The following is a 12490-nucleotide window of genomic DNA, read 5'->3' as shown; positions in this document are numbered from 1 at the left end:
GTGCCATAATTACAGATACTAATGGTATTCCACATTCCTTTGGCTATTGGGCACACAATGAACTGGAAACTTTTTGAGGTTTAATTTTCAAACTATGTTATGAATACATGGACAATCTGTTAAAAGGCCTTATATAGAGAAATGAATGTTGGACTAGAAATCATCTTAATTCTCTCTGCTACGCACTATCACATTGACCCATACTCCAGTGGCTTCGTTAAGGTGTCCATATGTACTGTATTGATTTGTCTCAGTCAAAGTGGCAAAGAACAAGCACCTGGCAAAACTACACCACAAATCTGTACCTCTCTGGAAGTCCTGTGAAGACTGAGAGCACCGAATTGAAGTAGTGCATTTGTTGCTGGGTTCATCAGAAATGGTTTTATCATCAGTTATAAAGAAAGGGTACAGGGATGTGTTCTACCTTTTTCAGTGCTACAGCAATGTCCTGACTGCACTAGTTTTTACTTGTGCACAACACAGATTTTTCAATGCATGTTGGCATTGAGAAAGATTATCTACGAATTCTCCATTACCAAAATACCTCAGAAATCAGGACACTAATGGATCTCTTATTGATTTCTGCTAAGGAGTTCTCTACAGTATCATGACTGCTAAATTATACCCATTGTTTAAGTACAGCCTCTTGATGTATCAAAATCTAAAAATAAAAAAATACCATTTTAGAAAGATAAAGCAAGAAATAGAAAAAACTGAAAGAAGAATAGGCTAATCTTTGTACTTACGAAAAGCTCTATAGAATTCTTCCAGACCTAGGTGCTTGTCACTATTATAATCATCGTATTTCAGCAAATCGAACAGAGAGCAGTCAGACAGATCCTTGCCAAGCTCATCCCGTTTTATTACCTGACAAGAAAATTATAACCATGAAATTACATTTGAGCTCTTAGAGTTCTCTGGTATAATTAATTGTTTCTAATAATCATTTAATAGATCATTTTAAGGTTGCTGTGGGGCAATGAACTGCAACTGTGTAAAGTCAGGGATGTCCAGATACTTTGTAGTTATTTATTGCTGTTTTAAAAGTTAATACCTTTAGGACAGACTCACTGAGATTAACCAAAAGTTTTTAGAATGCGTAGAGAACATATATAACGTGGCTAGACAGAAACACTATAAAGACACTCTGAATGATAAAGATGATTTTACTTGAGACGTATATGAATGCTGATTAAGGAACGTTCAAATGTCCATGAGAGAGTAATTTCCCAAGTATACACAGCACAATGTCTTTTTTCTTCTGAGTAATTCCTAACCACAAAAAACAATTAAGACATTTTCAAAATTGACTAAAATAAACTCTGATTACCCTACTAATTGTATCAGATTCTTAGAGGCTTTTGAGAAGCCTATTATCTTCTCAAGGACCTGTTATAGAAGTAGTTGACCTGAAAAGACCCCTGTTTCTCTATGGGGGCACATCCACTTTGTAAACAGATCATAATTAACAGCTACTAGAGTTTAACTCAAATGAACTTCACCCAGAGAAATGTTCTTTAAGTGATGCACCAATTAGATTTTAAGTCTGCATATGCTGTAGATGTCTACCTGGGCTACGTCCAAAGAATTCTGAAGATTTATTTATTATCTTAAATATTTAGAATTTTAATATTACATGGTGTATATATAAAAAAAACATTTTCACATAACTGAAAGAACCAAACCTAATGCAGCTCATCCTAATGGCTGCACAGTTTCAAGTTTCATACCAGACATGGAAAAATGAAAGTGAATATGGTTCATTCATTTATAAAATAATTACTCCTCCAGCCCTCTATATGTCTCCCCCAGAAACCTGCAAAACCATTATATTTGTATTATTATATGATAGCTTCTGAAAAGCAAGGAATACAGAGCCTTTTATGTTTCAGTTGCTCTGCAAAGGATTCAGCAGGAATAGAAAGGAATAGATTCAGTTATTATTCATGTAAATAGAAAATTTCTAAACATGAAAGAGAACAAAAGGAGAATCATGGTGAAAAAAGGACACAAACATTAATTTAAAAGCATTATAAAATACAATAACCTTGCTAGCACATTAGAAAGCATGAAAACCATTCTTACAGATAAGAAAAATTGCCATGAAAACACCTTTAGTTATTATTAATGAAAGATGCATACTATGCTACCTGAACATTGGCACTAGCTACTTTTCTCATCCTTTAACAGCCTGGTTGTTAGGTTTACATCAAACTGAATTAAAAAAGAAATGAAATTGTGTAGATCTTACAGCTGCTACATAAAGGACAAAATGGGAAAAATTAATAACTAAGTCCATTGTTACTTTTTTTTTTTTTTTCCAAACAAGCAGTACTAAAGATACAGCAGTGTGTGTTGAGAACTTCACTGTGAAAAGTCTTTGGGCTTTCAAGCCACAGAATGTGCTAAAATCACAGCTGGTTCATGAAAACAGAACGTTTCTGGTCAGAAGCACCGTGTCTTTACTTTTTTTTTCCTCCTATAAAAGCTAGTCTGAAGTTGTTAAAAACATGTATTCCCATTAGATTCAGTTGGGATTAAACCTTACACCTAAGGTGGGATAATAAAACATGTTGTTGCAGCCCACCAACACTTACCTTTAACACTGTACTGTATTGTGGTTTAATTGAATATTAGCTTCTGTCCTTTGAGCTAAAAACTGTATCGTGATACTTTTCATTTAATAATTGTTCAATTTTATTTTTAAAATAACATTTATATTTTTAAAATAACAGTGACAATATAAAATAATTATTAATAACAAAAATTCCTTAAAAGATTACCCAGAATATTTGAGATATTTCCAATTATTATACTATAGATGGCTACGTTTTTTTCTGGCATTTAAGTCTCATCTCTAGCAAGACCATCATTTTGATTACAGATATGAGATTGGTTTATATACAATTATGTTTACATTAGCAATATACTTCGGGGATTTTTTTGGAAATTTCACTCAGTTTTGATCAATATATAGATCCCCTCCAATATATCCATAAGGACATATTTTAAAAGGTGAAGAAGTGATTTCATATCATGATTGGTCTTATTTAACTGTCATTTGCTGCTAAAAGCGTAGTTCCAATTCTTGCCTTACAGGAATTCTTCTGTGGCAGATCCAGCCATTTCCTGGCTCCACAGGTGATCAGGATGATCAGATCAACTAACTCTCTGATTAAAACCAAAATGCATCTTGACGAGTTTTGGTTGATTGTTTGTTTGTTTGTTTGTTTCCTTCTATCGCAAGAGATACATTACAGAGCATTACATTACATTAACATGTGGGGATTTGGATTTTGAAAAGAGAAATTGGAATTACTCATTTCAGTCTGAAACTGTAGTTTGATAAGATTGACTGTCATCTGAAATTGCAACCTACATGAGACATTATCAGAGCAAAGCTTACTACTTACTGAGGTATTAGCAAACAGAAAACATGTTTAGGAACTTAGGTTAGCGCCAAGTATCTTAAAATCAGCGGAACCAAACTGCCTGCTCTCAGGAGTCCCTAACTCACCATCTTTTTCTTGTTGACATTACCTTTTAATAAATGTTCACTTATCAGTAAGATTCCATAAGGTGGGACATAAAATGAGAGCACAAAAAAAAATCAAACAGGGCAAGAAAAATTATCAGTAGCAGTTCAAGAAATAAACAGTAGAATTCACAAGTAAAGATTGAATATTTTTTATATTTCTAAATGCTGTCCCAACATAGCTTTTTTAACATCACCTTCTAAGAAATACAGCCTTTCAGAAAAAACATTTTCATTTTGTTTCACTTATGTTAGGGATTTAATTTACAAAGGTACCTTGCTAAACATAATAGCTTCTTGAATGTAATTTTAATTTCACACCCTATATCATTACAAGAAGAAAATAATAATATTGTGCAATACCAATAATGCACATATTGAATACATAAACATGTCAGTAATTGCAAAACCTGAAATAATAGGTGTCACTAAGGAATCATTTATGCTGAAAGAATCCAGTGGGATTTTGAAGGTCCAAAAATTCATCCCAATTCTTTTTGATAATTTAAAAATAAATAAATAAAGACAGATGGTATATACTGGTGAGGTGAATAATAATGAAGAGAAGGACAGTGCAGCATATGGAATGAAATGGATCACATGGTTAGATGTTTTCAGGGAAAGGATCTATGATTTCATAGAGCCAAATGTAAGGTCATTCTTCTAAAAACAAGAACCTACACATAGACTTAATGAGGATAAATGTACCCTGGAAAGCCTTTTATCTGAAAATGAGTGGGATTTGCTGTGGATAAGGCAGTCTCATAAATTCCAGGATCATTCTGTAGCCTAAGCCAGCAGTATGATCTTTGGAAATGTAGCAAGATAACTGGAGGTAGAAAGGCAATTTTTGCGTTTGTGTGTTCCAGCTGTGGGACCAGTACTAAAACACAACAGTTAGTTTTCTCTTGCACAGATTAAATTTACTGTAAAGAAGCTAGAATGGAACTTTTCAAGTTAGAAATGATCCAAAAAAGTAACTCAAAGATTGATGAAGTCATCAAGGGAGCTGAGAAAAATCAATCTTTATGGTATTGTTTTGTTTTGATTTTAAAGGGACACTAATGATTGACTGTAGTGTTAAGTCTATAGATACTTTTTGGGGAAAGCAGATGAAAAAAAAGAATAACATATCTCAAAATAATAATCATCATAATCTGGGCAATTAACCTTAAATCATGGGACCCATAAATTCCCCTTGATGTTTTCGAATCAAGGCTTCACACTTTTCTGTGCACATTTTTTTTACTTCAGACAAAATCGAGTTATTTTCTCAATTAAAAGTATAGGATCAGTTGAATGAAATTTCATGTCTATGATAAACAAGTTAGATTAGATGACATAACAGTGTTCCTTTAGTTTTAAATTAAATTAACCTTTATCTTTAGAAGAAGGAAAAGTAAAATTTGAGTGAAGTGATTCTTGAGCCAATTCTTTAAACCTTGTCTGTCTACAAATTGGTTAAATTAGATAGTAAAATGATTAGTTATGGAGGGAGGATAGAAACTGAAAAAAAAAAAAGAAAAAAAAAAGACGAGTCATACTAGAAACAAATTCTTACTATGAAGGTTAAAGCCTGATTAAGATGTTCTGCACAATCTTATGATCGTGCCATACAAGTTGTGCCATACATGGGATTATTTGATTTCAGACTTCAGAGATAAAAATTCATACCAGAGAACGCTCACAAGCATTTATGCTAAAACATTTTACGTTGCATTTCCATAAAGATAATGGAGTATTTATTTCAATAATAAGAACAGGTAAAAGGTAAAGCAAAACAAAGCAAAATTGTTGCTCTGCTTATGGCTAATTGTGAGACCATTTGTTTTGTAAAAAATTATTTTTTCCCCCTCAGATCTCACCAACACAGGGAGCACGGTTTTGGAATTTTAATCTTTGAATGAAAAGATGGAGCCATAATTCACGCCAGGTCAAATAAAAAATCTGATCTTGAACAACAACAGTTTGTTAGCAAATATAATAACTGACACTTGTTTAAGCAAATCTGAGAAAAGAAGGAACTTAAAGGTTTAACAACCGGAAGAAAGTAATTAAAATGTTATCTTACCATTACATTTAATAGCAATTAATGCTGTACTAACTAAACCAATTACATCTGTAATTCCTTCAGATTACATTTTTTAACCTGATATATTGTAAACAAGTTGTTTATAGATACAGCTCTACTCAGACTGTTCTACTGAGGTATGACATAGTCTAGATGTTTACAGATAAGTAAACACCTATCCACACATAACCATAAATACAAGAGTATTTCATTTTCTATTCAAGTATGTGTTTGTTTTTTTGTTTTTTAAACAACATTTAACATTAAAAGTTTTGAATTGATGCTTTATGTAAAGACGCTACATTTACAAACACCAGCCTTGTGTATTTACCTGCAAACAGACGGATATGTGACACTATTTAAAGGTTCATCACACTTTATAAGAAATCTTTGATATCACCTGTTCTTGAAGCATAGAAGACTAATACATGAAAATGGCATATTTTATCTCACAGTAACAATATAACCATAACCTCCACTTATCATTCCATGAAACAGCAGTGAACTTTGTAGTTTCTTAAGTGTTTCATTTGGTTGTTTATTATCATTATTTGGTTTGATCTCAATAACTGGAATCAAATGCCACTAAGAAAACATCAAGGTAAAATGCAGAAGTGAGGATAATTTTTTATTAAAAAAAAAATGTAACATCTTTCATTCACAGTATGTTAACCTGGTCAATAAGATAAATGTATTTGAAATTACAGATATTAGTTTGTAAGTAAGGATGCTAATATCTTTCATTGGTGGCATGCAGAAAAGGTTTACTGTTCTAAAATGGCAACTCTACCATATGGGAATAATTGCATTCACCACTAGAAGAATATATTTTGTTCCCATGTCTCCTCATACCACTTCTGGTGTTTTTTCTTTTCTGCATAGGCAACAAAAATATATAGCAATCAGGCAGTCTATAGTAACAGAAAAATGGAAGTTCAATTTATAACTCTGTATTACAACACAGTGTGTTTTTGCCTGAGTTGAGAGAATATGAGTTGCTTAACAACTAAATATTCATAGGTAACCATGATTCTCCTATAAGGAATCAATTACCTTACTTTACCTTACTTTATTTTAGATTTATATTCTTTCAAAGAGCTTAATAAATAAATAAATAAATAAATAAATTGAAAAATCCTTCATGGAACCACCTCGATTTACTAGAAATCTTGTAGGTATGACTAGAAAATGTTTACTTAACCTGCCTGGAGTTGCATTATCCCATAGCTTCTCTATCTTCATTGCAGACTTTGTTTAACCTTTACACCTTGTAGGGAAGTAATAATTATTTGTGAATTACAATTTGGATTTAGACTACACAGCCATAGAAAAAAAAAAAATCTACCCAGATGGCAAAATTGTTCAAATGAAAGAAAATAAGTAATGACCTGCCAATTATTAATTTGTTAGATGTATTTATTTTACTTTTTTTTATTTTTTTATGTTTTTTTACTTTTTCAGTATTTGAAGTTGCTTTCTTTTTTAAAAAAGTAACGGTTTTGCTTTTCCTGAAGAGTAGAATTTGTTTCCCTTGCATCAACATGCAAAGACAAGAACTTTATTAGGATTTCTGATGCAAAATGTATCAATACATTTGTAGCATTGGTGTCATAATTTCCAACCTCCAGCTGATTACTTTCCATTTTATATGAGATAGCATGTCTAGATGGACACGTATAACATAATGTCATCAAAGAATTTGCAGTCACTGCACAGCAAAATAGAGGAGATTTAATATTAACAATATTCATTAACAAGTGAAGTTTTAGTTCAACATTAATTTAGAACATAAATTAACCGTAGGATCCCTTTTTTTCTTTAATGTAGTATTTGTCATGGTCTCAAAATTATTAGAGTGCAGAAAGGCAGTATTATTTATGATAGACCTGCACCCTGCAAAATTTTGGCTGAGGACAACCGATGAAAATTCTTCTACTCCTGATAACATTTTTGAGAGTAAAGCAATGACTCCTATTTTTTCCTCAGGAAGTACCAAAACCTTTCAAACATTTTACCCCCTACACTGGAAAAAGAGACAGATACGTGGTAAAATGTAGTCATCTTCTCAAGAAAGTTAATGGGTCCAGCATTCTCTCAGTGCCTGGGACCACTATCATTTTATAAATCGCTAACTTCTGGACTGAGTCTTCTTTTTCCTTTCCTCCTCCCTATAGAAAGTCCAATGTTTAGAAATACTTCACATATATTAAGGCCAGAAGAGAGCAAGAGCATAATCCCACTTGACACTAGGAAAAAAAAGTAATGCTTTATCAAACTTTCATTCAATAAGAACAAAAAGCATTTGGTTGGCTGAACCAAAGCAAAATAAACATGTCAAGTTTTCAACAATCACTAATAATGCCCTGAAAAACAGCACATTTAATTTGAAGATATTACACCAAATTCTTTTCATCTGCTTTCTTGTTTTGAGTCTTTGGACAGAACTGAGTCACATGTTTAGTTTGTTATCCAAAAATGTGCAGGCTAAAAACCCCATCAGAGAAAGGCTAAAATTTACGAATACTGAGATTACAGAGGAGCTGGGGCTTAACTGCAAAGCTGAACACTATTACAGATAGCAAAGGTGATTCAGTGTTTCTTTTTATCATACAAGTGGGAGACAAAGGTTCACAGTTGAAACTTCTGCTATCAAGAAGGTTTCAAGAGAAATGTGTTCATCTAATTTTCATTTTGTTCAAAATGACTGAAGAATGATTTCTGAGGGCAACAGGTTAGCTCTTTGTGTCTCATCAAAACATACAATAACAAACCACACAGCATGAACAATGAATTTATTTTACATTATTCTTTGGATTGAATAATTTGATGTTCTGCTATGAATTTTAGCAAAAAGAAAAAAGTTCCATGACTGGGGTTTAAGGCTGTTTGACCAGTTTCCATGCTTATGAAAAATCACTACTATACAGATGCCATTATAAATTAATTTTATAGAAGTACATGGAGAATGTATGCATAACTCGGTTGAAAACACCACAATGGAAGATTCTTGTTTTTTAACTAAGGTTGGCATAAAGAAAGAAATAAGAGGCAAAGTATATGTAGAGAATCATGATTTCTTTTTCTTTATATATACACCTATAAATTATGCAAAAAAAGTTTTTGATACCGACCTTCAGTAGTAGTACTTTAGTCCTGTTCCTCTACTGGAAACATTACGATTCACTAATACTTAGATAATGGATTTCTAGTGGTAAAAGTATCCAGCTATTTTCCAGTAGTTGCAGTAGCCATATGGGGACTATGGCAAAGAAGCCAAACTACTTTCAAGTGGTACAATAGAAAATTACCTAAAATTCAGTTTCTTCATATTGCCAAACAATACACCAATTACTGTAACATTCTATTTCAAGAGTTAATGGTACATACCTATATGTATTAAATATAATTTGTACATCTATATCTGTGATTACTATGTATCTATGTATGCTATATATTTATGTAGTATAAGAAGTATCATTTGTAAAATATATAAAGGCACCAATTTCTCTTAAAAGCAGAAGTTCTGAAAGATTTTTTCTATGGCTGCCTAGTATTTGATACATTAATATGGCTAGATTTTTCAAAAATGGATTTCTACACTACAAAATACATTCACTATAACAACACTTAATAGTTAGCTCTTTTGGATCGACTATAACTAGTGCTGTTATGATTTCTGGAACAACAATTATTGGTGTAAATATTTAGTTAGTTAATAAAGCTTGCTGTTTAGAGACACCATGAACTCTATTCAAAACTGATATTGTATTTCTTCAGCGCTAACTCTTTTTACTACTTGCATAAAGCAGTAATACCCATTTAGCATTACAGAAATACTTTAAAACTACTTTTTTCTTTTTTCTTTTTTTACTGCTAAAACACATCTATGCAGTTGAATTTTATGATAGCATGCAATAGACAATAAAACATTTCACAGCCAAAGCAACCTACAGTGTTTGTATCCCCATGTATATTTTAAAGCACTGTATTCAAGTTTCTCAATGATTACCACAAAATTCCTGAATAATTCACTTTTTTCCAAAATTCTTGAATTAAGTTTTCCACCTCAAAGATTCTTACATATTTTCTAAAGTGAAAGCATACTGAGACATAATATTCCACGTATAAGTTTGGACAAAAGCAAACAAATAGCTACCATGACTAATGGAAACAAAATCTAAATCTTACCTGAGATAATTCATTTGTGTCCACAAGTCCATTGCTGTCTGAATCAAAATAATTAAACATTTGATCTACAAGAATCTTCTTTAAAGCCATTTTCTCATCAACGTGTTTATCTTCTGATTGAGCAACGTATCTCCGACTTTGTAGATCCAATAACATATTTTTTACTTTAGTGTATTCAGTAGGTTTGCATTTATCACCTGAAAAGGAAATACACAACACAAGGTTGTTTTGAATTTGATTTCTTAGAAAGAGCTTAAATGAAAAAAAAAAAATAGAAAAAAAAATAATAAGAGAGTATTAACTTCTTATAACACAAACAGGGTTGCTTTATGAGGCAAATATTTTATTTGTTCTGTAGTGGTTTGATCCATAAAATTTCTTTATCTGGTCTTCAGATTAAGGCCAAAAATGACTGCAGTTCTAGACACTGTTTATTTTTCTGTGTAGGGCAATTAAGGAAAGTCATAAAGAAGGGAGTATCTAAAGATTTTGTAAAATGTTACCTTTGTTAATGCATTTTATGTAAACGTTCCTAATACCTCAAAAATTGAAATATTATAGGAAATCATACATTTCAAATAATGTATTTCCTAACAACATTTGACTTCAGAAAGCAGAAATTACACTTGAGTGCTCATAAACTAGATTTATCTTTTCATGTACTGGACATATCAAATTTACATGAACAGAGAATTTGGGATCTCTGGGGAAGAGAAAGGATGTCTATGATAAGATCTAGTTTAGTCTCTTCATTATCAAGTCTTTTTATAAAGTGAAAATTGTTACAACAAATATACTTCATACACTGATTACAGTCAGTAATTACAGTTGCTATTTACTCTAAACCTTAACACAACAACTATTTCTGGTATTCTCTTACATCAGATGCTGTATATTTTAAATTGAACATAGATACTGTTTTAGAAATTTTTGTTTTTACTGAGATAACCTTAATACTTCAAAAGGGTTATTAATAAGATCAGATTATGTAAATACAGACCAGCAAAATACAGTTGCCATGTATTTATTGCAGACATTTAGTTGGCTACTTGTTACTTCCAAATAGAGAATCCAATGCCACAGCAATATGCTGTGTTGATTAGCAAAGAAAGCTGTGTTCCAATTATTTTAGGTGATAATGAAAATACAAGTATAAATCAGGAATAAATGTTTACCTCAAACAAATTGCCTACAGAACTGTTTTGTTATATTTTGTTACATTTATGACACCAAAGTTTATTATTTTGGTGTATTTAATGGCGTATGCATTATTATGCTGACGGCATCACTACATACCCCCATCGCCCTTTCATAAAGTAGACAAAGTTCTTAAATGTTCCTTGCTACCTTACAGTGAGACTCAGATCTAGAAGAGGATGACTCCTATGATTGAAGTTAAATTGCACAGGCAAAATATTCTTAAGAATCCCAACTTCTCTAGGAGATATATGTATATATATTATGTATATATATATGTATATATATATATATATATTTGTTTTCTAAATGTCACTGTCTGATATATAGCTATCTGACAAACCCCGCTGTATTAACAGCAAGAAACAAACCCAAGCTGTATTTAACTGACAGCCTAAGCTACACATAGTATTCACAGATTTGTCCTTACCTACCAGAGGCATATAGATTGAGTACATGCAATTTATACGACTACGTTCTATATATCTGCTTTTCAGGGGTCTAGCATAAGAATACTCATTACAGAAATAGAATTATTCCTTAGCTAGTCTCAATCTATACTGAGAAAACATTGCAATCTGAATGGATGAAGGCTCCAGGAGGTGAGGAGTGAAAAGCACTAAATTTCAGCAGAAATTGTTGGTGTTGAACTTCAAAAGACTGAACCAAGAAAGCACGTATCATCTTTGCATTTCCTAGACTGTTGTTTCCTCCAGGAGACAGAGTCTCCAGTGCAACAGAAATCTAACACTACACATGAGATGGTCCCAATTTTATCTATATTCTTGAGAAAAATGTGAACACAAGCTATGTATTAGGTAATACATTGCTCAGAACTAATTACCACATCCAGATTTTATCCCCTGTAAATTATTTTTGATCAAGTGGTTCTCAGTATGTGTTTCTAAAACTGCAAAGAGGTATTTTTACATTACAAATATGAAACACATATGTAAAGCTACTTCCTAGTAATATAAATTAAATCCTAGATTTGTTACAATACCTCTGATGAGCCATGAAAGGTCTGAGTTGGAAAAGGAAATGGAAAATCAACTTGAAAAAAAAAGTCATGATCCTTCCCTCCACTCTTTGAGGCATAGAACAATGCCTCTCATTTTAATGATTGATTGAATTGAATATAAACTCTCACACCTATGAAGACAGTCAAGATGATATTATATACTTTTTAATGTAGAACATTTGCATGGATAGCACAGATTCCCACATGAAAAGTGCAAAGAAGCGCAAATTTAGAGACAAAAGTAAAAATTATAAAGCTTGTGATCATGAAAAGCATTGTAATAGTCAGTTTTCGTACTTTTTACTCAGAGCTTAGTGGTTGTGGAAAAAGTCTGGAAGTTCAATCACAGTCCGCTAAAGACATTTTTATGCACTTTAAACATTCTTTTAGATCTAAAGTTTAATGAATAAATAAACTAATTTATTCTCTCACAGTACCTCTTCAGAGAGAAAATCATTTGTTACGTGTATCCTATATT

General features: G+C 32.0%; 1 protein-coding gene across 9 annotated transcripts in view; it reads right to left on the bottom strand.

Annotated features, from left to right (window-relative positions):
• Positions 1 to 12490, bottom strand: part of FSTL5 (follistatin like 5) — a 407458-nt gene that overhangs the window by 112324 nt on the left and 282644 nt on the right. For all 9 annotated transcript variants that reach the window (XM_013096657.5, XM_013096661.5, XM_013096662.5 and 6 more), the window contains 2 exons: positions 9795 to 9991; positions 747 to 867 (listed from right to left, as the gene is read on the bottom strand). In XM_013096657.5, coding sequence (XP_012952111.3) covers positions 747 to 867; positions 9795 to 9991 — 318 coding nt within the window. The remainder of the gene's footprint in view (positions 1 to 746; positions 868 to 9794; positions 9992 to 12490) is intronic.

This window comes from Anas platyrhynchos, chromosome 4, assembly GCF_047663525.1.
Source record: "Anas platyrhynchos isolate ZD024472 breed Pekin duck chromosome 4, IASCAAS_PekinDuck_T2T, whole genome shotgun sequence".
NCBI classification, from domain to species: domain Eukaryota; kingdom Metazoa; phylum Chordata; class Aves; order Anseriformes; family Anatidae; genus Anas; species Anas platyrhynchos.
The sequence above is the reverse complement of the archived record's forward strand: the minus strand, read 5'-3'. Positions and strand labels throughout refer to the sequence as shown.